Consider the following 25,363-nt stretch of genomic DNA (forward strand, 5'->3'; position numbering starts at 1 on the left):
TATTTCACGGTTCACGTCATTTTCAAAATGCCGGTTACGAAGTTAAAAAAATACAATTACAAAATCAAAAAAAATAAAATGGAAAACTTACTCGTCAAAATTAATCAGAATTTATTGTGCAGTTCACATCGTTTTTAAAATGCCGGTTATCAAGTCAAACAGAAATGAAATTACAAAATAAATTATCGAACTTAACCAGAAATTATTTCAAAGCTTTAATCTCTATCAGAATGCCGGTTAAAAAAATATTTTAAAGTAAGAAAGTGACCAGGGAAAAATTAGTAACAGATTTACTGAGAAATTATTTCCCGGTTTATTCATTTTAAAATGTCGGTTGAGAAGAAAATTAAAGAAATAAAAAATTAAATCAAAGACGTTAATCAAGCCATTTTTAGCGGCATTTATGGAATGTAACGATATTTTGTCCGTAGTTTGGGCGGGATTGGGAGGATGGTCCCTGTGCGTGGCCGGGGCGGCGGCCGTCCGGAGCGCCGCCTGCCCGCCGCTGCTGCCGCCGCCAAACGCCTTCATCAGCCTGTCGGACGCGGGTGAGGCCCCGCTGGCCCGCTACGTCTGCCTGCCCGGCTACGAGTTGTTCGGCGACGCGGAGCGGCAGTGTCGGAGCGGGCGCTGGCTGGGCCAGCGTCCCGCCTGCGCCATCAACATCGCCATCCGCCAGCCCGCCAAACAGACCTCCAACGCCACCGAGTTCACCGCGCCGCTCAACCGCGCCACCGGCCCCAAACAGGCCTACGAGGTACGGACACCACTTCCGGTCACTCCGGATTTTTTTATTTAATTTTATGTTCGCATTTATTTTTATCTAATTTTTTTCTTAATATATTTCAATTGCAGTAATTTTCTGTTTAATTGTTTCTTGATTAATTTTCATTACAGTTTTTTTATTTAATTTCTTGCTAATTTGCAGGAATTTTTTTGTTTAATTTTTTTATTAATGTCTAGTAATTTTTTAATTGATTTGTAATGAACGAACAGGCGGCGGCGTATTTGGCGGTGGACGGGACGCGGATTTATTGCTCAAGCACTTTAACGGAGAGCCAGCCGCAGTGGAGTGTGCAGCTGGCGCGGGACTACCCCGTCGTGGCCGTCAAGCTCTACACTGACACATCCACAGGTACTTCTATCTAATTTAATCTTCATAATAATTAGCCAAACATGTGGGTCATCCGGCGCATAATGCTGTTGTTGCGGGGCAAACACAGCCATACAGATAATGTGTGGACGAGGGGGCTGCAAGCCGGTAAGGTTATGAGAACGGCCGGGCCGGCGTTTCGGTAATCAGTGCATTTCCCATGCACTCGACAGATATCTAGACCGGCTCGCCGTGCTGATCGTTATTGGGATTGTGCAATCGCTGACGGCTAGATCATCGCTGAGAGCGTCTTGAATCAACAATGCGGATGCAGAGTGCATTCTCAATTAGGTGGACGCGGTGCCGGCGTCTCCAGGGTCCGATCTTGGAGCTCTCGTCGAGAAACGCATTAACTCTTCATTGCGCAAGACGCTCGCCGCTTTTTAGTATTTTTCTGCAATTTTTGAAATAACAAATTGAACAACGTAAAGAAATGAACAAATACAAATTAGGAAAACAAATTAAGCAAAAAACAAAAAAAAACATTCTGTGGCTTGCTTTTTTTATTTATCACAGCTAAAAATAAAATAAAAATAAAAATAATCAACTAACATAAAATAAAAAAATAAAAATCATCAAAATGAATTTTAAAAAATTAAACTTTTATAGCGGCTTGGTTATTGATGAGCCGTTGCGAAATTAATTAGGAAAAAATGTCGGGAAAAATAATTCCGCAGCGAAGCAAGCGTTAGAGTCGTTATTTGTCGGTGGAAGATTAATCGGCGTCCGCTGCGCTAGTGCGCTGTTAGAGTCCTGGAGATGGTTGTGAAAGTGAATCCCGGAAGTACTCAGCGGTGAACTTGCCTTAACAGTTAACAGTCGTTTGGCCGCGCGCCGGCCAAGGTTTCTAAAATAGTTGCGGCTCCGACGAACGCAAGATGAAATCGGATCCTTCCGGTCGTCGTTTGAAGAGCATTTCTTCCCAGCTAAACAGCGGTGGCGTTTAATTGGCCGCTGATGATTTTGCCAGTGATGTCCGCCGCGTTGCGACAGACAGTGACATTGAGGCTGCAGACACTATAATTTACGCTAATGCCTGTCACAACTCCATCACTGTAAACGCTGTAATTACCGCGCCAGTTTTAACTACAATTTATTGCCAGCTATTCAAGCCGGTCTACATATACACACGCCACAGCGCCTAATTTCCACCGAATGAACACGCCAAATTAAATTACAGTTTTATGATTATTTTTGCAAGTGCTTTTTAATTCATATTAAGTGGGCTTTTAGCCAAGAGTTTGACCTCGTAAAAGTGGCAATGGAGAAAAGTATATGAGCAAATTAGTGAAGAGCGTGAACAGACCGGGTCACTCACTCACTTCTTCGAAGAACAAATACAACAAACAAATTATTGCCGGTCGCGCTGATTGTGAGATGCAGCTAAACAGAGCGGAAGTGAGAGAAAAGCGCGTTCTGCGCTAAGAGGGAAGAACAGCGTTGACGTTATAGTGGCGTCGCGTAAGGACGCGCGTTGTGTCGACTGGGAAGTGCGTGATTGCGGCGCATGCACAAGTGGCCCTCGATGCGTCCGTTATCTATGGAAAGTGACCAGCACGACGGCGCCCGATGCGATAATGTAGTGAGTCGGCGAAGTCCGCCGTAAACCGTAAAACCGGCACCGCTTTAATCAAGAGTACAGAGTTAGACAGAGCGTGTGTCTAACGATTTCTGTCTGCTCCCTGATTAAATGCGTTTCACGGCGCCCGGTCGCCTGCCCAGGCGGACTTCGCCGACTCACTTGTGTTGCTTGTTGCTGCGGCAGATCTCAGCGACCTGGAAGTGGCCGTTGTCGGCGGAGCGGCCGACGCCGGCGCCGGCGGGAATAATCTGGAGGAGAAGACGGCCTGCGTCCTGGCCTCCGTGACCCCGGCGCCCGCCACCGACGAAGAAGGTGAGACCGGGATTAACACGCCGGTTCAGTCAATTGCCTACTCTCATTTTTAATTATTGTTATTTTATTTATCCAGCATTTATTTATCAAGGATTTAGTATGTGTTTATTTACGTAGTATTTGATATGTATTTAATTAACCAATATTTATTGTGTGTACATATTTACTTGTTATTTACTTGTTATTGTGTACATATTTACTTGTTATTTACTTGTTATTGTGTACATATTTTACTTATTTAGTGTATATTATTTTTTGTGCTTTATTTATTATCAGTTTATGATTATTATGCATTTATTTATTCGATATTTATTATATTTTGTGAATTTATTGTGTATTTATTTTCGTTGCAGCGGATGCGGCCAGTAAGAAAGAGCCGGCACCGTCGATTTCCACGGCGAAGCAGAACGTGATGTTGTTTACCTGTGCCGGGAACGTCAGCGGTCGGCAGGTGCTGATCAAGCGGCACACGTACGCCTCATTGCGCCTCTGCGAGGTCCAAGTCTTTTCCCAGGAAGGTCAGTCGCAGAAATCAGTCAAATGGACGGATTGTGTAAAGGCTCTTGCCACCAGCAAAAAACATTACGCTCATTTTTCTCCTCGATTTATCGTCCTTGTAACCATCTGAGCGTAGACTGTTTTAACTGAATAAAGAATCTCTGGTCACGTTTACGGCATAAACGGCATCACTGTCTACCGAAATAAATTAACTAAATTAATTGTACATAATTACTCTGTTTTAATTGATAATGTGATTTATGTTTAATTATATTGTTATTAATTTTAAATGACTCGATTATTTTTTTATGTTTTATTATTTTGCTGATTATTATTGATTTTTTTATTAATAATTTTTTATTATTTGTAAGGCGTGGCGTGTCAGCACCCGGGGGCGCCGGCGAACGGCATCGTGAAGCTGTCGCAGGTGGAGTGGCCCTTCCCGCCCGGCACCGTGGCCGTCTACGAGTGCAACGCGGGTTTCCAGCGCATCCCCACCGACGCCAACTTCCACCGCACCTGCTTGATCAACGGCACCTGGGACACGCAGGAGCCCGTCTGCGGTAGGTTCGGGAGCGACACTTTTCGCTAATTATTTAATTTAATTTAATTGCACTGCAGTGACGAACGTGGCGCAGTTCAAGCTGGCGAAGCAGTCGTCCCTGTTCAGCCAGTACAACTACCCGGCCTGGCAGGCCGTCGACAACGACGCCACCTCCTGCGCCTGGACGCGCCGCGAGCGCACGCCCTGGCTGCAGATTGACCTGCTGAAGCCCTATAACATCCACGCTGTCTCCGTCCTTCTCGACAAGGAGCGGCTCTTCCGTAAGCGCAATTTTATTTAACTGTGTATTGCTCATTAATTTATACTATTTTATTTTATTTAATTTTACGCAGTTAGGTGATTTTATAATTACCAAAATTAAATTTAGTTAATTTTCATGCATTTGTTAATATTAAATCAACTCAGAATTAAATTTACACGATTAATTGTGATAAATTTTGCGCAGTTAATTTTGATAAATATTTTAGAATTAATTTTAATTAGTAATTAAAGGGTGCGATGTTATGGTGGTTGTAAAGTGTACGTGGGTTGAGCGCTACTTGTGATCCGACAGACCAATTCCACCGCAACGTGCTGATCAGCATCAGCAACCGGTCGGACGCGCAGCCGACCCAGGCCGGCGTCACCGCCGTCGCCGCCGACAGTCCTCCGCTGTCGCTGACCTTTCGCCGCAACCTGCAGAAGGACGTGGCGCCCGGCTCGGGGCATCTTCTACCTGGACACGCCCACCGTCGGCCGCTACGTCACGCTGTCGGCGGTCGGGAGTGCCGACAAATTCCTCGGCGTCTGCGATCTCCAAATCCTCGCCAGCGACGGTAAATAAATTTTATTTTTTTTAATTATCTTCCTTTTTATTCGAATAAAAATAAGAAAAAAATATTTTTTATTAATATTTAATTTTAATTTAATTTTTATGAATGGACAGAAATGCCGGCGAGTCCGGAAGTATGCGGACTGCAGACGCCGGCGACGGCGGCCGGCTTCCTGCACAGCTTCAAACGGCAGTGTTTCCAGACGGTGCGTTTCACGGCCACCAGTTGGGCCAACGCCGCCGTCTCCTGCCAGGACAACGGCGGCGCGCTGCTGGTCAATCCCGACTACGACACGTCGCTCTTTTTAACCAACGTCCTGAGCAACCTCTACCGCTTCCACACCAGCGACGACCGCTACTGGATCGGCGCGCGCCGCAATGCAGACGACGACAAGTGGGTGTTTAGCGTGCGGAATAAGACGCTGCCGGTGGAATCCACGTACTGGGCGCCGGGACGCCCGGCGCCGGATGTCGCGGCCGGGGAGGAGCGGTGCGCGGCGCTGGGCGGCCAGGGCGTCGGCAATTGGGCGTGGGCGGAGTATCGGTGCGATCAGGAAGCCAACTGGATTTGCGCTTACGGTCAGTCAGTTTAAACTGAATTTATTTAGTTAAATTCATCTGTTTTATTAAATTGTTATTCAGATGAATTTATCATAATAAATTAAATATAAATTAAATTCAGTCTGTAAATTAAATTAAAATTACAGCAATTAAACTCATCCATTTAAATAAATTTTTATTAAAATAAATTGATCAGATTAAATTCAGTGAATCAAATTAATATTTTAATAAATTAGGCCTATGCGAGTTAAAATAAAATTAATCCAGAAAAATAAAAAAATCATCCTCCGTCCGCAGACCAAATTAAATGAATTAACTGCACAGGAGCGAAAGGTTGCGGTGACCTCCGCAGCCGGAAGCCTCGGCGCTGTTAGTGGCCGACAAACTAGTGGGCGTCAACGGCTGGAAGGTGGGCGACCACGTGCAGTACGAGTGCGCGCCGGGGCACTTGTTGACCGGGTCGGCGGAGCGGCTGTGCCTGCCGGACGGGACGTGGAGTGGCCAGGACGCCGGCTGCCACTGTACGTGACACTGATCTCGCATTAGACACGGCGGCGCATTAATTCCAATCGTTGAACTTGTTGCAGATGTGTCGTGCGGGGAACCGGTGGCGCGCAGCCACTTACTCGTCGTCCTGCTCAACGGGACCGCCCACGTCGGCAGCCAGGCGGAGTACCGCTGCGCCGACGCCGGGGCGAAGCTGGTCGGCCGCAGTGTGGTGCAGTGTCAAGCCAGCGGCGTCTGGGAGACCGTAGACGCCGTTTGTGAGACGGGGTTCGCGCGGGTCCCCATGGAGGTCAACAGTCCGCTGCATCTGGATGACGGGATGGCCGTGGACGGGGACAACGCCAGCCTCGTCTTCCCGGGGGATCTGGCCGCCGTGGGCGTCACGCCGGGCGCCGACGCGAAGGGAATTGGGGCGTCGGAGAACGCCATGGCTATTGGCGTCGGACTGGGCGTGGCGTTGGCGCTGCTGTTGTTGGTCGCCGTGCTTATCTGCTGCGGACTGTAAGTGTGAAATTCTGCTGGTCAACCGACTCAATGATTGGTGATCGTGCTTTGCAGCCGGTACCGTCGGAAGAGCCAGTCCGGCGCGTCAACCCCGCCGTCGACTAAGAAGCGGAACTCTCCGTACGGCACCCTCCGACGCCTCCAAGCCAGCCAGATCTCTTCCCCCATCGCCGTCCTGCAGTCGACCAACCCCACCAGCTGCTGCTCGCCCAGCCCCAAGACTTCCGAGACCTACGACACCCTCACCCCGCAGACATCCCTCTCCGGATCGGCGGTCAGCGAGGCCGCCTCCTCGGAGACGACCAACCGCGACAGCGCCACCTACCTCAAATCCACCCTGGGCAAGGCCAGTCTCAAGAAGCTGTACACGGGGACACTGCGGGCCTTCAGTCTGGAGGAGGCGCCCAACCGCGAGCGGCCGCGCGTCCCCCAAGCTGGTGATCAGTTCGCCCATCGAGTGCCGCAAGACGGTGGTGGTGGACGGCGGCCGCACCGCCACCGAGGTCATCTACGCGCAGCCCAAGAAGCCGGGCGGCGCGGGTGTTGGCGTGCCGGAGAACCACTACGAGTACCTGGAGACGGCGCGGGTGCACGGCGGCTACGGGAACCCGCTGGACGCGGGGCTGACCGGCGAGTACGCCGACACGACGCTGCGGGGCGCGCTGAAGGACTACCTCCCGGAGGAGCTCTACGACGACGTCTCCGCCGCCATCCACAAGTGACCGCGCCGCAACACCCCGCCGCCCATTCCGCGCCGCTGCCTTGGTGACCCGGCCTTTCCGCTCACGTAGTTTACTGCAGCATAGTCTTTTTTTTGTGGTGTTTAAATTGATACTAATATCTGCAGCTTTTTTTATCGGTGTACAGAATTTTATGCACGATGTCGCTGACGTGTTTTTATCGTCAACTTTTACTTCAATTGAAACGAGCAATTAAACAAAGCGGTGTTCAAAGGCAAAACAAAAGACATAACAAAGTAAATAACAGAACCGCATAAGGTGTTGTCTGGCTTTTCCCGAAAGATCAAACAGACATAATAAATCGGAAAAAATTCAAACACAGGACCGCAGTGACTGGTTCCGGCCGCCAAGAGCTCGCGGAACGAAAATTACGGGGTCTTCCGATGATGAGGATGATGGTGTGGTGACAGTAGGGTCCTTTTCCGAATCATCATCATCGGGTTCATCCGCATCCATATCCTCATCTTCTTCAGCTACTGGGACGGGGTTTGGCAGACGAACGTTCAACCCTTCCATCTCTGCATCATCCAGCTCCTTAAGTTCCTCCACACCAGCCATAATTTTGCCCTGGCCGTATCCCAAAAAATTCGCCAACGTCTGATGCCCAGTTATAATGTTAATATTCCACAACGCTGCAGGAAACTGGATTGGATTAGGATCGTCCAGTTTTTTCAGCAGCTGCTGTTTCGGTTTACCGGCAACCCATGAGACCAGACGATAGACTGCACGTTTCCGAACGTTGACGCGCCAAATCGTGCACCGGTCGCCGGCGGCGGATGACGCCCACAGTTCCGTCCACTGGTATTTCTTCATTTGGTCAAACATGCCCAAAGTCCGAAATCGATCAAGCAGTTGGTTTCCGATCCTAGTGCGGCGTGACTGCCACTTTAGCATGTCCTGCGCTACATTGCCTGTCGGACTGGATGTTCTCTTAACCAACTCTTTGCCCGCTTTGGACTCATGGATCCAAACGGGGATCATCTCTGCTCTCTGTTCCGTCCCATGGGCTGACAGCACGATGCACAAGTCTCTGGTCTCTACGATAAGGGTGACAAGCACTAACACATACATTTAGGCGGCCAGAGTTATACAAATTCTGGCTTACGTAATTCCGGTCCATAGTGATGCTGAGGCGAAGGTGACAGGAGCGGGTGCGGGATGCCGTCCTTCCGAATCAACTCCCCCAAATAAACATGGAAGAAACCGTTTGTGTACTTTTCTCGCGTTTCATCCTTGAGGAACCCCAAATACGGCTTTGCATTGTCCGGGAGCTTGAGCGGAGGCTGAGAAGATAGTATACTGTAGGTAACGTTGAATCTGCGCTAAACCTGCTTACCATTTTCGTGGATCGATGGATGGAGGGATGAATGGATGGATGGTTACAACCGAGAGGGTCGATATGCGAAACAAATTATTGCCAAGATGTTCGTAACTTTTTTAACGGCAGTTTATTCGGTTAGTATTTGGTTTGCTGAAATGAGATTATGACAAAACGCAGTTGGCAACTGACAAAACCAAGTCACGACATGACGAAGCGCTTCTACGTGCGGTCATAGCAACTACACTCGTATTGAGTGCCAACCCAGGGTGGGACCTCCATGAGTAGTCGATGGTCGTCATGGTTGATGATGGGTCATGCTGCCTCTCCCTTTCCGGCACGGGATTGTACTCGCCTCAAGACTCAGACTCACCATGATTCAGTACAAGACTCCAAGACCATCAACTTTTGATGACTGATCGACCACACCATCACACACTCAAAAATGCACTAATACAGTGACTTGCTCTGAAAAACGTAGAACTTTTTGTTGAACAGACTTGAACTCAATGAACTGTATTCCACTTCTGACTTCCCTAATTACATTTATACATTTATTAGTGATTTACGTTTAAGTAACATTTTGAACTGTTTTGTTCTTTCTAGTTTCTGTGATATTTTTGTGGTATAGCGTTAGCATATGCAAAATGATTATCAACTATGTGGAAGAAAAAGCTGTAAATTGTAATAGTTTGAAAGATAGTGCCTAATGGCCCATCATGCCCCATGGCGAAGCGCGAACACCCTCATTCTGCACTGTCAGCTCGCGTTGCAGTCCCTGGGTCACGTCGAATTCCAGCGGCGCCCCAGAGAGCAGTTTTACAGATACGCACTGTGTAATGAGGATAAGTGTTATGTGATGGTTTTGCTTTTACGCGATGTGGTGGCTCCCGGAGATGATGGCGAGAGAAACGGAGAAGGATTCAAAAGAGCGCAGCGCCGCAGGCTAAAAGGAAAATCTCCAACGCCATCCTTACAGTAGCAGGTAGGCTGACAACTCCGTTCAATATTAGTTCATACTTCATGCCCAGTGCTCAACTGCTCATACGTTCTGGATTATTATTAAAAAATGATTTTCCACTGGCGTTGTAAGCCGTTTTTGCGATTTGGCGGATAATTAGATTAATAAACTAAATATTGTATTATTGCTCCTTAATTTATTAGTAATTTTCAGACAATTTTACTGGTAATATTACAGGTAACCAGCATTACTAAAAAAATACTTATTCCAGTTGAGAGCAAGCATTTCATTTTGTCAGCTGTCGTATTATTGATGGCTGTGGCTGTTGTAGCGAGGCGGACGCGCACCTGGGAGCGCGGCGCGTGGCGCGCAAGATGCAGAAGTGCGGCTTCGGCGCCAAGTTCGTGGACTTCAAGATCATCAACTGTCTGGCGGTGGCCTATTTACCCTTCGGTGTCCGCATCGACCTCCTCAAGGACGCCTACCCGCACCAAGTCCAGTGAGTTAGCCTCCGCGGTGTCTTTCTATTTAAAATTTTTTTTATCATTTTTTTAATTATATTGCAGTGGGAAGTGGCCCGTTTCTTGTCAATATAATTATTTTTGATAGTGTTATTAAAATGGTTCTTAGGTCTTTGCCGAATGTTATTGATAATTTGATGATTTAATTAGATTGCATCTATTTTGTTGATATTCATAAGTGTTACTAGATTTAATTAAATTGCATCTCTTTTATTGGTGTGTTAATAATTTAATTTAATAATTTACTAATTTAACTGTGCTGAATTTAATTCGATTTTTATTCAGTTAATGGCGCCGTTCCCTATTTGCAGGTATGAGCCGGACCTGCACCCGGCGGCCTCGTGGAAGCTGCCGGAAGTGGGCGGCCAGATCCAGGTCTTTCAAACAGGCAACACCACCATCACCGGTAATTTGCCTGACAGTCTGTCGCAGCTTCGACGCTGATTAAGCGTCTGTTTATGTATCATACAGCGCCGAACGCGTTGAGTGCGCGCAAGACGCTGGCCAGCATCTACGCCAAGCTGTACGAGTTCCGCAAGCCCAGGGACAGCGTCGAGTTGTCGCGGACGCCCGCGGGAGCGCGCAAGGGGCGGAAACGCGGTCTATCCAGCGGCGAGGCGGACGCGGAGGTGGACGAGTTCCAGGCGGAGCTGAAGGCCTTCAAGCTGGACGGCGACGAGGAGGAGGACGAGGACGACGACGAGTGACTGACTGACTGTTCAACAGCAGTCGCCTCCAGGTTCCTGCTTGCTCAACCCGGCGCCTCCTCTCATCCTTCTCGAGCGTGCACCGCGGCGCCCGGCACTCCTCGTCCTTGGCCGCCCTCCATCCCGAATCCCAATCGCCTCCCGGGGCGGCCAGTTGTGACCCTCCCCCGACGCTGGCGGGGAAGTGCGCCTCACTGATTTGATAACGAGCCTCTGGTTCCATTTGTTTATATTGTAATCTAACTGCGCAGTCGCTCCTATTTATTGCCGCGTTTTATCTAACGTGTAAACAGATTTGTGGTGCAACCGGGCGCCTCGATTTTATCGCCCACTCGTTTCCTCAAATGTCAACTGTAGAGGTTACGCGATGTTTGAAAACCGGAATTAATTAGTACCTGTGGGTTGTTTGGAAGAGGCACTATTTCATATTCGATTTACATTAATTTTTTTATCATTAGTAACTGTTGATGCGTGTTCGGTTGGTTCAACTTGGTTGTAAAGACGCATTTACAACCTGGAATGGTTCTTGTAATTTTTTATTAGTTTTAAGACAAGTAATGAAGAAGGAAGTCATTTTTCGCGACGGAATTCAAAAAGAAAGTGAATGGGGAATTTCTAAAATTGTTTGTAATATTAGCATTACACTGCCGTACCGGGGGGTAGCAATTGCTTCCACTGCCGGAAGTCCGTGGATTTCCTTCATTTGGATTTCTCAGCCTAGAACTGGTCGTCCAGCATAATTTATGTTTGGCAGAATAGCGATGTCAGCGAAAATCGCTCATATGGGTTGGGAATTATGCGTCTAGCGTATAATTGTTAGCGGCTATGTACAAGCTTGTCCGGTAATTTCTGCCGGTTCAAAACAGCGAGATACACAAATTTACGTGTATCTCGCCGGAAGTGTGGCGCAGCTGGCAGAAGACTTCAAGCGGCGGAACTCCGCGGAAATACGCCTTCGTCGAAGATTTAGGATATCTTTTCTATCCTCTGGCCGTCGAGACGTTTGGGACTTTTCGATTGCCTTTCGCAGAGCTAATCCGTTTTGTCGGCCGCAAGATCCGTGATATTACCGGGGAACCTCGATCTACAGCCTTTTTGAGACAACGTTTAAGTGTAGCGGTAGTAAGAGGAAATGCAGCTGCTGTTCTGGATACACTTAACGTACGTTCTAAACTCATGAAAGACTGATGATTTTGGCTGTTTTTTCAATGTTTAAAATTTGAAATTTTTATTAGTGTAAACCCGCGCAGGCGCATTATTATATGAACTGACTGTTGTCGAATAAAATTGTAATTTACGTGTTACGCCAAACGTAGTGTAGTCGCAATCGCTATAGCGCAAATTCCGCGCTAAATTTGTGTTATCTGTACCTTAAATACGACAGAAATTACTGGAGAAGCTTGTATCCCGTACTATCTATGTATGCTGGTTTAGCACGCTGTTTGCTTCAGTCGGCTAACTTGGCTTTACTTCGAGTTGTAGCAAGAAACAAGCAGTCGGATAATATCGAATGGCAAGCAATAAACCGCCAAAAAAGCAAAATGCTGAAAATAGTAATATGCAAAATATCCAGCCAAAGGAAAAGGCAGTCAACAGAGAACAGTGTCGGTATGTGAGCGAGAAACTGAGCATCGTCAGGCGGACACCAAAGAAAGTGGCGCCGCCGCTGCAGGAGATTTAGTACTACTAGAGGAACATCATAACCGGCAACATGACACCGATAGAACTAGTGGAGCAGACTGCAATTACACACGCCCAACGGATCGTCCTGCTGACGAGCGTCGGCATTCCATTCATCCTGGTGATCGGCGCCGATGTGCCACAGCATGTAGTCGCGCTCGTCATAATTCACCTCGCAGCCCTACACAAGCAGGTTAGCTGAGATTGATCCAGCTAAAACAACATACGATGACACTCAACGGCGGTACCTCGACGGGACAGTCGTAGCTGAAGAGAAACGTATCCGCGGTCTCTTCCGAGTCGACGCCGCTGCTGAGGGTCTCCCCGATGCACTCCTCCGTCACGAGAGCTTCCAGTCGGGCTCGCGCCTAACAAGCAGACGGATTAATCAACCCAAGCGCATAAGGTAGCACCGGGGGTATGGCCCGGTACACAGGACTAAATGCCTGTACATCCACGGGAACTTTCGCTGTCGCGCATTCCCAAACGCGTTTTTGAATTGCTGTGCGACATTCTGTAGCGAAAGGTTTTATAAACGTAGCCGGGAACTCGTTTGCGCGCGCAACATCCGGTTGGAAAGCTATGGGTGAATCGAAATTCCAAAAAGTTTCAGTGTATTCAGGCGTACCAAAAGTCTCATTGTAAACCGATCTCCTTCAAATTTCCACATACACATGAAGAGCTGCACCATTTTTTTTAAAATTTAAAATGATTTTAAAAAAATTTTAATTCATTTTACTTAAATTCTGAAAAAAATGGTGCAACCATGGTTCCGTGTAAAAACGATCTTTATACTAATGTGCATGTACGTGCAAATTTGAAGAAGATCCGCTCATAATGAGACTTTTGGTACACCCGAATGCATTTAAACTTTTTAGAATTTCCATTCACCCATAATTTTCCACCCGGATGTTCCGCGCGCAAACGGATTTTAGGCCAACGTATACAAATATTTTGACTATCAATATTATTATCATTATTATTATCGAACGTTGCAACAGTAGCCAACTCCACTCGGGAGACTTTCAAGGCTACTTGAATTTATTTTTAATAGTTTGAAAATTTATGGGATTTTGAAAATACGTGTGATTAACTATTAGGCACTGCGAAGTGCTTTATCATACGGAAAGTGCCGGCCCCAATCCCCCTAAGAAACCTAAGGAAGCTCAAGGAAAACCTAAGAACATTCAGAGAACTTATGAGCAGCAACCTGTTTGGCGGTCTCCGAGTACACCACGGGCTGGCCGCCGTTGAACAGCTGCGGATGCATGGCCTTGATGTGGCGATCCATCATGTGGTCAGCATCGAACAGCTGCTCCCTGCACTCCTGCACAACACAACCGACTCCGCCGCTTGTAACCGAACCACAATCAATAGAAGGAAAATGTACGTACCGGGTCGGCGCAGGCGTGATAGATTTGCGTGGGGTTCGCGCAACGCCGCCCGTGCTGCATCATCAAGTGCGCATGCAATCGGCCGGAGGAATCCAGCAGCCGGCCCCGGCCTTCTTCACTGCTTACCAGGGCACACGCGTCGATCTTGCAGACGTACTTCACTTGACCACCCTGTCAGGCAAATAATTTTTACAGTGCTACCTACTTACGTAAATGCATGTGTAACAGTTGCCAGCAGGCAAGTTTCACTGACCACCATCCGAGTGGGGATGACGATCCTGTCGGCCATGATCTGACTCGGCCACAAACGCGTTGAATCGCAGGTCCACTCTGGGAACGTCTTGCACCTGGCCGTGCGGATGAATTCCCGGTATTTCTGCAACAAATCATCCGACGCTGCTTTATCGATCAGAAGAATCCGCCCCAACAAGACACTTTCACTGCCCTCCGCTTACCTCGCCGGTTTTCTTATTCAACTGTTTGTACTGCGCCTTCGTCATGTCCTCCTTGTACTTTGGATGCTGTTCACGGACGTGGGTGCTCATAAAGTAGCCGACCGGGTCGAACTGCACGTAATCGCAGTCAGCGCCTGAGTTGAAGGCGGCCGGGCAGGGACATGCCAGGTTCAACTGCACATTGCGCAGGCCGTGGACGCCCTCCAAGTGCGCCTTCAGCCCCACAGGCATGCCCGCGCGGAATCTGACACAGGCCTCCACGGCGCCCTCTTTCAGCCCGAACGGGCAGCGAAGGGGCTCGAGCAGTGACTGCAAACGTAAGATGTTCAAGATTACCGAAATCGGGCAGTCAGCGCACAGCGGGTAATTAGTAATGACTCACTTCGATGGTCCCCCTGACCAACACGTGCGTGTCGCTGTTAGAAACCCGTGTCATCATCTCGTTGGGCACGAAGAGGCCAGGGACGGTCTCCTTGTCCGGCCGCCCCACAGCCGCACAGAACGCCTGGACAAAAACAAAATATTATGGGTGGTACGTGGTAAGTGCAGTTTACAGCGAACACCCAATACGTCGGAAACTTCAAGGTGTATGCGCTGCCCACATGCTAACCGTCCACTTTCCACAAGTAAGAACCTCGTCTACAACGCAACCGCACGAGGCTACGGTGCTGTTTGTTGCTAGCCTGAACCGAACCCCAACGCAGCGTTACAGTGAAAATTTGAAATTCACGTTATATTGCGGTATTCTCTTCTTATTTTTAATTATCGCCATCTGCTGCTTCTAAAAAACTGCCAAACATAACATCAGATATTAAATTTGAACAGAATAAAAAAATAAGAGTGAAGGGGCTGTATAAAACACTCCCGAATCCAGACTGATAGCAAACATACGATGTGTAAGTACTTACTCTATTGAAAAACCTTTATTTGGTGCAAATTATGATTAATATTGTATTAATTAATATAATTTTATACTCCCTCATATAAACAAAGTTTTCATAAGCATAGTAATGCAAGCCAAGTAGTAAATAATTAATTTTGGGAGTGGATTAGTGAGTAATTTTTCACTCAGTGGAAAATTAGTCACTAATCTCTCTAGTCACTCACAGTCAGTGGAAAATTATTGTGATGTATTCCCACTGGAAATGTCCCATATTACAGCCTGTAAACAGCGCAGCTGCCTTCCAGGATTTCTTATTTCTGATGCCACCTAGGTCTTCTTACATTTTTCTTAGGTTTCTTATTAATTTCTGGCTGTCTTTTTGACGGTTAACCGCTTACAAAATGCGTCCCCAGCAGTCTGGGAGTTTTTAGACTGCGCTGGCGGTTGCGCAGGCGACAGGGGTAACGAGGCGCATTTTCAATGGGAATACAAAATTAATATGAAACTCCCTAACCTGTGAGGAGTGATTTCCCACTCCCGAAATTAACTTTCCACGTTAACATGATATCAGCACCTCTATTGTACTGTGTATAATTTCACTAAAAGATTATCCTCGGGCCACGGCGCTGAAAGTGTCGTACAGTGTACGGAAGGAATAGGGAAATCTTTATTGCTTAAACAGTGCTGCTATGCTGCAGCGTACAACGTTTACTTGATACGGCAGGAACCTCGCGCAGTTTACTCACCAATTCTCCATTCTCGTCGGCGCTGGCTGGCTCCTGGAGCTCCTGTACAGGCTGCGGTACTGGGTCTCTCTCTTGAATGTGTTCAGGCGACAGAGAACCGTCACTAGCCGAGCAATAGTCGCTCTCCGAAGACCGTCGGGGTCGGTTGGGCACGGGCCAAGGCATTTCGCAGGGTTAACGAAGAAAAGTGCACACGTAAATTCAAAATAAAATTTGTAACAACACAACAGAAAACTTCAGAGAATAATGTCCGACTCATTACAGCGTTGCGATAATATTGAAGTCCGTAATAAGATTTTCGCGTTCGCACTCGCAGCTTGCTTCTCGTTACTCGAGCGTTGAGGGCTCAGTCGATGATCTGTGGAGATGAGTCAAGTAGGCGGGCCCTGGCTGCACCGTGCCTGCTTTGGGTCGGGCGCGCTGCCAGCCGCCTGTGGCTGCAGTCATAAGGCAGACTGACTTTTCACTTGTCAACTGTCAAGTCACCGTCAAGTGTTAACTTTTCTCATTAACAATTAAACTTTAAACATAAAAGTGCTACGCGAAATACTACGCAACTTTGGCTTGCTCTTTTATTTTTTTAATCTTTTATTTTTTAGCTGTCCTCGTGTTAACAGTTGATTAGTAGCAGCAAAGCTGACGATAATAAACGTCAAACGATGAGTTCTTCAAATTTCAAAAGCTCCATATCCAAAAGCCAGCTTGCGCTGTGACTGCAGCCATAGGCGGCAGTCAACCGTGTGTGAGTCAACCGTTGCGACTGTGCTTGTTGCCTTTTGTTAGTTGTGACTTGTGAGTTGTGAGTAACATTCACTGAAGCATTCTCTGTTTTGAAGTGGTTTGGACCGTTTGGTAGCTTTGTGCTTGCAACTTGCAACTTGCGAGTAGTTTTTAAATTTACCTGCACACTCGTAACTCTTCTTCGTTGGCCATGCGAGATGCCTTTGCCGTCGCCCAACCAACCGCGACGGTCTTCAGAGAGCCAGCACTGCTCGGGTAGTGACGGTAGTGTGTCGCCTGAACACATTCGGGAGAAAGACCCAGGACAGCCTGTACAAGAGCGCCAGGATCCAGACAGCGCCAACGAGAACGGGGAATTGGTGAGTAAACTGCGATAAGTTCCTTTCGATAAGTAAACTGCGATAAGTGCTTGGCCCAAACGCCAGCGAAGATGGGGAACTGGTGAGTGGGTAACTCGAGTTTCCTAATCTTGCATAGTAACACGTAGTATAATTCCAACTTTCAGTACTTCTTCGTTGGCTGCTAGTCTGGACTGTTTTACCGATAATCTTGTTTTTTAAATTTCTGTTATTTATAATTCTGTCACAGTCTCACAGATGACGAGACAACAACGTTGAATTTCACTCCTGTAGACTGTACAGATAGTACTTAGCACTTTACAGGAGTTTTGTGAGGCTGTTGGACGTCCGGACCGGGAGGTTGTCCCTGGCGAGGGCGTTTCCAACGAGATGGTTGTGCGGGTCTCCCAGCGCGCCACGCATGTGCTGATGAGGGGGACGATTTGTGTGAGTTGAGTCAGTTGACTGCCTCGCACTCTTCGTAAGGCTCCTAGCGCCTTCCGCTCTGTTTCAGGCATTGAACGATCCCCTGCGCTGTCCCTTCGGGCTGGAAGAGGGCGCTCCAGAGGCCTGCGTCAAGTTCGGCGCGGGCTACCCGCAGTGGCTGAAGGCGCACTTGGAGGCCGTCCACGGAATGCACAGCGTCCAACTGAATTTCGTCTGTCCGTGTCCGGCCGAGTTCAACGACGGTGCTGACTGCGATTACGTGCAGTTCGACCCCTTCGGAGACATTTTGCCTGACCACATCCGCGAGCGCCACCCCGTATACAAGGAGCGCGTCATGGAGGCACTGTACAAACAACGCAGCAAGAAGTGTGGCGCGGTGAGCTACGACTTTGTAGTCTCCACCTTCTCCGTGTCTGGTTGATCAGCATCAATGGCACGATTGCAGAAGCACCGAGAGTTCCTGCTAACGGGCAAGAGCGAGACCTTCGCGGAGGGCACGAGTAATTGCAGTATCCTGTGGCCCAGCCAGATCATCGCCGACAGGATCGTCATCCCCACCCGGGTTGATAAGGTCAGTGCGCGTTATTTCAGTTCGTGACAAAGTGCTTAATAATGGGAAATTTTTTATTCGGGCAATAGCCTATTAACAGAACAGCAAGCCTGCGCTGGTAGATGCTAATTAAAGATTCCGAATTTACACATTGAAGAAACAACCAAAATCATTACTGTCATTTCCAACTTTCGATCGTGCATTTAATGTACCCAAGACAGCAGCCGCATTTCCTCTAACAACAGCTAGACTGAAACGTTGTCTAAGGAAGGCAGTGGATCGAGATTCGCCGGTCAAATCGCGAATTTTCCTACCGACGAAGCGTATCATCTCAGCAAAGGCAGGCCCAAAAGTTCCAAACGTTTCTATTGTCAGAGGGTAAAACATGTATCCCATATCCTCTACGAATCCGTACTTCCGCCGCTTAAAGTCTTCTGCTAGCTGTGCCACGCTGCCTGACTTCTTCGAGCTGGCTTTCACGTGCGACATAGCCACGGTGTCCCAACAGGTAGCATCCCAGACTACCGCTTTTCCATCACGCACGGGTATCAGCGTCATGCCGTCCGGGCGCTGGTTAGTCTTGTCTGACAATCCGGATGGCTCCATCTGGCAAGGAAAACCCGCGGTTTCCCAGACACGTTTCGTTTCGTTATTCAGCTCGAGATGCCGGGACCATCGTCCTTTGCTGCTTGAACATGACAGCCCATGGTGGCCATTAGTTTCTACGTGACTGGCACAATTCACACAGTTGTGCTCCTCAACAACATGAAGGCCGAACCGTAGTGCGACGCCGATTCTAACTTCATCGTCACGTAAAAATGTATGGAGACTTGGTGCAGGGAGAGCATTAAGCCAAGCGCCAGAGTCCCGGTTTAAGGCAGCCAGCAGCACGGCTTTATCCGCTTCGGTGGTTGCGGCTAGTCGAAGTGTTGATACCACGTGATCGATCGCCGGCCGATCCCATGCAGTCTGAAACTTTCTGGCGTTGTCAGTCGGAAGCTCACTTCTGGTCTGCGTCGCCCACTGCTGCACGACAGGTGCTAGATGCGCTTCGTTCGTTGACGGGTAGATGGAGGACACCAGGCTGACCACTGAATACGCCGATGCCAGGAAGGCAGGTAAAACTAGCGATTTAGTGGCTCGAAGTCCTAATCCACCGTCTCTTACTGGAAGCGTCATCTGACTCCACTGCATATCGTTCACCCGGATATTCAAAATGGATGACAAGCCAGCGCGTATACACTTATCCATCGTTTCCATTAACGGCACTTGTTCGTAACATCTCGCTGTGCGAAATCCATACAGCAGTTTTGGTATGAACAGGCAATTTTTGAGTAGATACAGGCTAAAATGGGCTGGGATATGCTTCAGCCGGCGCATGAAGTGATCCAGCTGTACGGTTTTACTCTGCAAGAATATTTCGCATGCTGCCGACGTTAAAGGCGCTCCCAGCAACACTAGGTCTTCTTCCTTCGCGACTACCATTCCAGGAAATGTGTCAAGAACTTTCCGTATGGCGTGCAAGCGATCCGCAGTAAAACTTCCTACGCCGTAGATTTCACATTTCCCCAGATTGAGCTCTAACCCCATTTTGAAACCGCGGGCGATAATAGTGCGTATTGCCGCGATAACTTTATCCGCCTGGCCAGCCAGCGTGACATCATCCAGAAAACCCACCGCAATGTCGCAGTCTAGGTTTTCAAACAGGGGCAGTGAACCAAGTCCATAACCGAGTGGCCCGTATGGATCTCCTTGTTGTACGCCGGTCTCAGAGGACAACTGAGACGAACCGCAGGACAAATGGGAAGGATAACGGTACGACTGCCAGATGTACCGATAGTAGGCGGGAAATCTCGCGAGTGCAGTAGTGAGTAGGACATCCCGACGGAGTGTGTTGAACGCATTGCAAAAGTCCAGCTTCACGACCACTCGGGCTTCAGTGTGTGTCGTTTCCACGTAGGTGCGCACAGCATGCACCGCCGCCTCTGCTCCTCCTCGTATCCCAAAACCGAGCTGCACGGGGTTGAACATTGCAGCTGCTTCGTCAGCGCAGCGACTGCTAACGATTTTTGAAATTAAACGGCGTAATGTTTCCCCCACAGCGATCGGCCGTATCCCGCCGTCTTTCTTGAGTAACGGGATTAAATTGGCGCCAAAAAAGTATGGCCGCACATCTTCGGGGATATTCTTTCTTAACACCATTGTAGCCAGATCGGTTAGGGCTAAGCATAGCTCGCTCTGCGTGTCGTCCTTGCGTACGAGAAGGTCCTTCAGATGCTGAGGGCGTAGACCGAAAACACCTCCAGCGGAACCGGATGGGAAGCTGAAAACTGCAGCCATCATCGCGACTGGAGTGACTGCTGGCGGTGTTATACTGTCATCTGGATCCGCAGGGAACTGGCAGTCATCGGGTGAAGGGGGATGCTTATCGCGCAACAGTTCAATTGTGCGAGTATTTATTTCAGCTAGCTTGTCATCGCCCAACACAACTCTGATTGCCCCCTTTATGTTTCCGTCCTGAAGCATGGAAGTAACTTGGGCGCGTAATCTGTCAGGGGGTAGCTCATCGTGTTTGGGCAGATCACGGCGGGGAACAGGTTGGCGCTTCGCTAGTGACAAATCGGCAAGGTTTTTCCGGATATGGGCGGCGAGAGACTCTCTACGTAAACTTTTCGTCGGAGGGAGCGACAGGGCCGTTGGTGCGAACAGCAACAAATCTATCCAGCTCTCCGATGAATTGTCGCGGGTGCATTTTCTAATGAGTTCCGTCAGTACCCGGGCACACTGTCGACGCACAGCTTTCGGGACTCTTTTCGGGATGTGGTAACGATCGCCCTCTACAAATGACTGCAGCGGGTGTTTTCGAGGTTGTCCTGGTGGAGGCGGTGGAAGCAGAGCAGAGGAGGAGCCCGCGGCATGTTTGCGTGAACATGCTTTGGTGTGAGCAGCGAATCCAGCTCCCTGTGTGAAACACACTCGGCAATGTGGGCAAGGCTGATCGCGGACCATATTACGTGCAAGACAGGAAAAAGACCCACCTAATGCGTCCTCGAGAAGGCAAGATGCCCAAGAAGATTAGGTCGCCGCGAGCAGCTCCCCGTTCCGTGACACTTTCCCTCTCCGTGGTACGGTGTCACGGTTAAATCTTCCCAAGCCACCCTTGTAGCCAAAGGATAACAATCCGCAAGGCGCGCAGGGAAATTTAGCGCAAAATTCCACCCATTCCACCCAGTGAAAATGAATGGTTAACTCCTTTGACGATGAAAATTTTATCAATTGACTTGATGCAATACTTCTTAGTATTTACTCGATTGTCGTCTAACTCCTCACCTTCCTCGACAATGTTGTCCGCCAAGTTCTGCCTGGTTTTGCTCGTCTGCACGGTAAGGTTTTTCTTGATAGTAACATTAATGGGAAATTGTAATGGGAAATTGCTATACAGACTGGGCAAGTGCTGTACATCTGCAAGATCGACGCGTGTGCCGCCAAGGAGGACGGCCATCAAATCCCTTCCTCCTACCACATGTTCGCGCATTTGATGATGCAGCACCGCGGGCGTTGCGCGTCGCTGCCCACCCAAGTGTACCACACCTGCGCCGACCCGGTACGTGCCTTGTCACGAACATTGTTGTCTGTTGGAGACTGGGAACACTGCAAAATTGTGAGTCTGATTCTGTTTGTGCAGGAGTGCCGTGTGCAGCTGTTCGAGCCATACCACCTGATGGATGCGCACATCAAGGCCGCGCATCCGCACCTGTTAGGTCTGGCGTACAAGGAGACCGCCCTGCAGGTTGGTCACTTTGGCAATACGTATACGCGTACAAGGATGTTGGGTATTTCCTACGTAAAGGTACTGCTACTCTGCTAGTGCGAAGTTTGCGCTTTAAACGATGGCCAGGTCACTGCATTTCTCGGGTTGCTTAATTGCGGTCTGCCGTTAGATTGTCACTTACTACACCGACCGTTTTCAACCCGCCTTCCGCAAGGCAGTTACTATTATTCTCATTTAAAATTAATTACTTATCTGGCGTGCACCAAGCCACCAGCCAGCCAAATGCATGTACTTAAGTACCTAGGTATGTGTTTAAGCAGGGTGGCGACGGCGTGGCGCGACGTAGTACGGACGTACGAGTAACACATCAATTTTTGTATTTCGCTGTACTGATTCGTCAGAAATTAGCGGATAAGTTTGTACAATTTTGGCGTGGTTTGACTGAGCCGTCTGGTTGTTAGGAGCGGGCCAAGCTGGAAGCTCTCGTGACGGGGCAGTGCATTGGGGAGGCGCTGAACAGCAGCGGCGACAGCGAGGAATCGGAGGACAGCTATCTCTTCTTCTTCACCTGCCCCGTCCCGGAAAGCGCACATTCTTGCACGCAGTTCAAGCAGTTGCTGGCGCTCGTCTGACTCCTCGTGATGGCTGCTGTTAGGGCTGTCTGGTCTGTCATTCCGAGCGCGACTACATGCTGTGGCACATCGGCGCCGACCACGAAAAAGACTGGAATGTTCAAGCGGTAAATGGTCAGTAACGACGCCCGTGGGGTGCCGCTATGTGTCCTTGCCAAGGCCGACCGAGTCTCCTCCATCCGTCGAGTGTCGATTCTCAATTTCTCGCCTACAGCCTGATGGTGGATCCATTTTTACGAAATGGACTGCCTTTTTCTTTTGCTGATTATTTTTGTACATTTTTTCTTATCACTTTTTCTGTAGTGCATTATGTCGTTGTATGTCCATTTTTGGCGAGCTTTGACCGTTTTTTTGTCCGCTGCTTAGAGTGGTAAAAAAATTGCTATACTTGAAATAAAACTGATATTACTGTAGCTTAACAGAGAGAGTATCTATCTTAGACAGGAAAATGATTTCCAAAGGAATTCAGCCTGCTTCAGGAAATCCTTCACATGCGCTGCGCTTTGAGCGGCCATGCAAATCTTGCTATGTATTGCTGATTTTCCGGCACGCTATTACTGTTTACTTCGTTGGCTTTCCTTTAAGCGTAGTAAATATATTCATCTCAGCGTGAATTTGCCGCATGAGACAAATATGGAAACGCGGCGAATACACAGACAAAAAAGCAAACTGCTAGAAATAATAATATGCAAAATATCCGGTCAGAGGACAAGCAGCTGCTAGGAGAGTGTCGGTATGTGAGCGAGAAATTTAAAATCAACATGTGGACACAACAGACAGTCTGTGCCGCCGCTGCGGGAGACTTTGTACAACTAAGGAGCCATCGTAACCGGTAACACCACCACCCTATACGACACCGCTTCCCGTAGTGGAACAGACCCCGCAACTACACTAATGGACCGCCTGAATCGGCCTGATCGTTGTCATGTTGAGCGACGGCATTCCACTCGCCCTCGTGATCGACGGCGATGTGCCGCAGCATGTAGTCGCGCTCGTCATAATTCACCTCGCAGCCCTACACAAACGACGCCAGCTTAGTTCACCCGGCTAAAGAGGCACAAAGCAAGAAAATCAACGACGGTACCTGGACGGGACAGTCGTAGTTGCCGAGACAAGTATCCGCTGTCTCTTCCGAGTCGACGCTGCTGCTCACCGCCTACCCGATGCACTCCTCCGTCACGAGAGCTTCCAGACGAGCTCGCGCCTAACAAACAGACTATTAACGAACCCACACTCGACAGATAGCACCAGTTTTCTTACACAGAAAGGCTTAATTAAGAAAACCTAAGAAACCTAACAATAAAATAAGACAACTTATGAGCAGCAACCTGTTTGGCGGCCGCCGAGTACAGCACGGGCTGGCCGCCGTTTAACAGGTGCGGATGCACGGCCCGGATGTGCGTCTCCATCATGTGGTCAGCATCGAACAGCTGCTCCCGGCACTCCTGCACAACACAACCGAATCCCCCGCTTGCAACAAAATCACATCAACACAAGGAAAAGCACGTACCGGGTCGGCGCAGGCGTGATAGATTTGCGTGGGGTTCGCGCAACGCCGCCCGTGCTGCATCATCAAGTGTCCGTGCAATCGGCCGGAGGAATCCAGCAGCCGGCCCCGGCCTTCTTCACTGCTTTCCAGTGCACACGCGTCGATCTTGCAGACGTACTTCACTTGACCACCCTGCAAGGCAGTTATCTTTCACAGTGCCCATTAAGTCAATGCATGTGCAGCTGCCAGATTGAAGGTTGCACTGACCACCATCCGAGTGGGGATGACGATCCTGTCGGCCATGATCTGGCTCGGCCACAAGCGAGCGGAATCGCCGGTCCACTCCGGGAAGGTCTTGGTCCTCGCCGTGCGGATGAACTCCCGGTGCTTCTGCAACAATACACCAGGCGCTGATTTATGAATAAGAAGAAAGCGGCCGCAACAAGACACCATACTGAGCCAGCTGACTGGACTGCTCTTGTCATTCTCCTCTCTTACTTCGCCGGTTTTCTTATTCTGCTGTTTGCACAGCGCGTCTACCATACGCTCCTTGTACTGCGGATGGCGTTCTCGGATGTGGCTAGGCAAAAAGTAGCCGACCGGGTCGAACTGCACGTAATCACAGTGGACACCGCCGTTGAATTTAGCTGGACAGGGACAGGCCAGGTTCAGCTGCACGTTGTGCATTCCGTGGACGCGCTCCAAGTGCGCCTTCAGCCCCACAGGCATGCCGGCGTAGAAAGTAACGCAGGCTTTCACGGCGCCTTTTTCAAACCCGAACGGACAGCGAAGAGGATCGATCATGGACTGCAGACGTAAGGTGTTCACGATCATTAAAATCGGGCAGTCAGCGGACAGCGGGTAATTACTAATACTCACTTCGATGGTGGCCCTGATCAGCACGTGCGTGTCGCTGTCGGAAACCCGTGTCATCAGCTCGTTGGGCACGCTGACGCCAGGGACGGTCTCCGTGTCCGGACGTCCCACCGCCGCGCAAAACGCCTGGACATAATCCAACCACAGATTACAGGACTTACAGTGTATACGAGGGAACACGATACATTGCACGTTTCATGTACAACTCTCGACATAACAGGAGCCTCCCGCAGTTCACGGTTCACCCACCAGTTCCCCATTGTCGTTGGCGCTTGCTGGCTCCGGGCGCTCCTGTACAGGCTGTATTGGGTCTCTCTCTTGGTTCTGTTCAGGCGACAGACTACCGTCACTGCCCGAGCAGTGCTGGCTCTCCGAAGACCGTCGGGGTTGATTGGGCACAGGCCAAGGCATCTCGCAGGGCCAACGAAGAAAAGTGCACACGTAAATGACGAAAAGTTACAACAACACAACAGAAAACTTGAGTGAATGTCAGACTCATTACAGCGTTGCGATAATGGAGTCCGTTACTCGGTTACTGTGAGATTTTCGCTTTCGAACTTCGCAGTTCGCACTCACAGCATGCTTCTTCTCGTTTCTTGATCGTTCTGTGGCCATCTGTG

General features: G+C 49.1%; 6 protein-coding genes and 1 pseudogene across 6 annotated transcripts; 3 read left to right on the forward strand and 4 right to left on the reverse strand.

Annotated features, from left to right (window-relative positions):
- Positions 1–431: 431 nt before the first annotated feature.
- Positions 432–7,432, forward strand: LOC129602143 (uncharacterized; annotated as a pseudogene).
- On the reverse strand, positions 7,373–8,699 carry LOC129602140 (uncharacterized). Its single transcript, XM_055501109.1, has 3 exons — positions 8,570–8,699; positions 8,339–8,516; positions 7,373–8,270 (listed from the first exon to the last, which is right to left on the reverse strand). Exons 1-3 carry the CDS (start codon positions 8,570–8,572, stop codon positions 7,546–7,548), a joined length of 906 nt encoding a protein of 301 aa, XP_055357084.1. The 5' UTR covers positions 8,573–8,699; the 3' UTR covers positions 7,373–7,545.
- Positions 8,700–9,211: 512 nt separating this feature from the next.
- On the forward strand, positions 9,212–11,304 carry LOC129602137 (TATA box-binding protein-like 1). The gene is made up of 4 exons (XM_055501106.1): positions 9,212–9,228; positions 9,844–10,011; positions 10,345–10,439; positions 10,505–11,304. The coding sequence occupies exons 1-4, from the start codon at positions 9,212–9,214 to the stop codon at positions 10,738–10,740; spliced, it is 516 nt and encodes a 171-aa protein (XP_055357081.1). The 3' UTR covers positions 10,741–11,304.
- An 887-nt stretch (positions 11,305–12,191) lies between these two features.
- Positions 12,192–16,193, reverse strand: LOC129602141 (uncharacterized). Its single transcript, XM_055501110.1, has 8 exons — positions 15,899–16,193; positions 14,652–14,774; positions 14,270–14,578; positions 14,068–14,190; positions 13,815–13,985; positions 13,631–13,747; positions 12,669–12,788; positions 12,192–12,601 (listed from the first exon to the last, which is right to left on the reverse strand). Exons 1-8 carry the CDS (start codon positions 16,061–16,063, stop codon positions 12,467–12,469), a joined length of 1,263 nt encoding a protein of 420 aa, XP_055357085.1. The 5' UTR covers positions 16,064–16,193; the 3' UTR covers positions 12,192–12,466.
- Positions 16,194–16,731: 538 nt separating this feature from the next.
- On the forward strand, positions 16,732–21,669 carry LOC129602144 (uncharacterized). Its single transcript, XM_055501111.1, has 7 exons — positions 16,732–16,998; positions 17,302–17,424; positions 17,492–17,800; positions 17,870–17,995; positions 21,275–21,357; positions 21,417–21,578; positions 21,660–21,669. The coding sequence occupies exons 1-6, from the start codon at positions 16,837–16,839 to the stop codon at positions 21,511–21,513; spliced, it is 900 nt and encodes a 299-aa protein (XP_055357086.1). The 5' UTR covers positions 16,732–16,836; the 3' UTR covers positions 21,514–21,578; positions 21,660–21,669.
- A 1,803-nt stretch (positions 21,670–23,472) lies between these two features.
- LOC129602148 (uncharacterized) lies at positions 23,473–24,251 on the reverse strand. Its single transcript, XM_055501116.1, has 4 exons — positions 24,135–24,251; positions 23,889–24,059; positions 23,707–23,823; positions 23,473–23,582 (listed from the first exon to the last, which is right to left on the reverse strand). Exons 1-4 carry the CDS (start codon positions 24,168–24,170, stop codon positions 23,535–23,537), a joined length of 372 nt encoding a protein of 123 aa, XP_055357091.1. The 5' UTR covers positions 24,171–24,251; the 3' UTR covers positions 23,473–23,534.
- A 31-nt stretch (positions 24,252–24,282) lies between these two features.
- Positions 24,283–25,261, reverse strand: LOC129602138 (uncharacterized). The gene is made up of 4 exons (XM_055501107.1): positions 24,993–25,261; positions 24,747–24,869; positions 24,366–24,674; positions 24,283–24,321 (listed from the first exon to the last, which is right to left on the reverse strand). The coding sequence occupies exons 1-4, from the start codon at positions 25,152–25,154 to the stop codon at positions 24,283–24,285; spliced, it is 633 nt and encodes a 210-aa protein (XP_055357082.1). The 5' UTR covers positions 25,155–25,261.
- Positions 25,262–25,363: the final 102 nt, after the last annotated feature.

This window comes from Paramacrobiotus metropolitanus, unplaced genomic scaffold (assembly GCF_019649055.1).
Source record: "Paramacrobiotus metropolitanus isolate TYO unplaced genomic scaffold, Prichtersi_v1.0 Parri_scaffold0000339, whole genome shotgun sequence".
In the NCBI taxonomy this organism is placed as follows: Eukaryota; Metazoa; Tardigrada; class Eutardigrada; order Parachela; family Macrobiotidae; genus Paramacrobiotus; species Paramacrobiotus metropolitanus.

What these genes read in the sequence shown, in the direction of transcription:
- LOC129602140 (XM_055501109.1), bottom strand. An exon ending in TCACTATGGACCGGAATTAC is followed by an intron (nt 8,271 to 8,338) that starts GTAAGCCAGAAT and finishes CCCTTATCGTAG; the next exon opens with AGACCAGAGACTTGTGCATC.
- LOC129602137 (XM_055501106.1), top strand. An exon ending in GCCTACCCGCACCAAGTCCA is followed by an intron (nt 10,012 to 10,344) that starts GTGAGTTAGCCT and finishes CCCTATTTGCAG; the next exon opens with GTATGAGCCGGACCTGCACC. An exon ending in AGGCAACACCACCATCACCG is followed by an intron (nt 10,440 to 10,504) that starts GTAATTTGCCTG and finishes TGTATCATACAG; the next exon opens with CGCCGAACGCGTTGAGTGCG.
- LOC129602141 (XM_055501110.1), bottom strand. Translation starts at nt 16,063, where the DNA reads ATGCCTTGGCCCGTGCCCAACCGACCCCGACGGTCTTCGGAGAGCGAC. An exon ending in TGGTCAGGGGGACCATCGAA is followed by an intron (nt 14,579 to 14,651) that starts GTGAGTCATTAC and finishes TTACGTTTGCAG; the next exon opens with TCACTGCTCGAGCCCCTTCG. An exon ending in ACTCGGAGACCGCCAAACAG is followed by an intron (nt 12,789 to 13,630) that starts GTTGCTGCTCAT and finishes TCTGCTTGTTAG; the next exon opens with GCGCGAGCCCGACTGGAAGC.
- LOC129602144 (XM_055501111.1), top strand. Translation starts at nt 16,837, where the DNA reads ATGCCTTTGCCGTCGCCCAACCAACCGCGACGGTCTTCAGAGAGCCAG. An exon ending in GCAGCAAGAAGTGTGGCGCG is followed by an intron (nt 17,801 to 17,869) that starts GTGAGCTACGAC and finishes GCACGATTGCAG; the next exon opens with AAGCACCGAGAGTTCCTGCT. An exon ending in TCCCCACCCGGGTTGATAAG is followed by an intron (nt 17,996 to 21,274) that starts GTCAGTGCGCGT and finishes AATACTTCTTAG; the next exon opens with TATTTACTCGATTGTCGTCT.
- LOC129602148 (XM_055501116.1), bottom strand. Translation starts at nt 24,170, where the DNA reads ATGGCCGACAGGATCGTCATCCCCACTCGGATGGTG. An exon ending in TCATCCCCACTCGGATGGTG is followed by an intron (nt 24,060 to 24,134) that starts GTCAGTGCAACC and finishes ACTGCCTTGCAG; the next exon opens with GGTGGTCAAGTGAAGTACGT. An exon ending in ACTCGGCGGCCGCCAAACAG is followed by an intron (nt 23,583 to 23,706) that starts GTTGCTGCTCAT and finishes TCTGTTTGTTAG; the next exon opens with GCGCGAGCTCGTCTGGAAGC.
- LOC129602138 (XM_055501107.1), bottom strand. Translation starts at nt 25,154, where the DNA reads ATGCCTTGGCCTGTGCCCAATCAACCCCGACGGTCTTCGGAGAGCCAG. An exon ending in TGATCAGGGCCACCATCGAA is followed by an intron (nt 24,675 to 24,746) that starts GTGAGTATTAGT and finishes TTACGTCTGCAG; the next exon opens with TCCATGATCGATCCTCTTCG. An exon ending in AGAATAAGAAAACCGGCGAA is followed by an intron (nt 24,322 to 24,365) that starts GTAAGAGAGGAG and finishes CAGCTGGCTCAG; the next exon opens with TATGGTGTCTTGTTGCGGCC.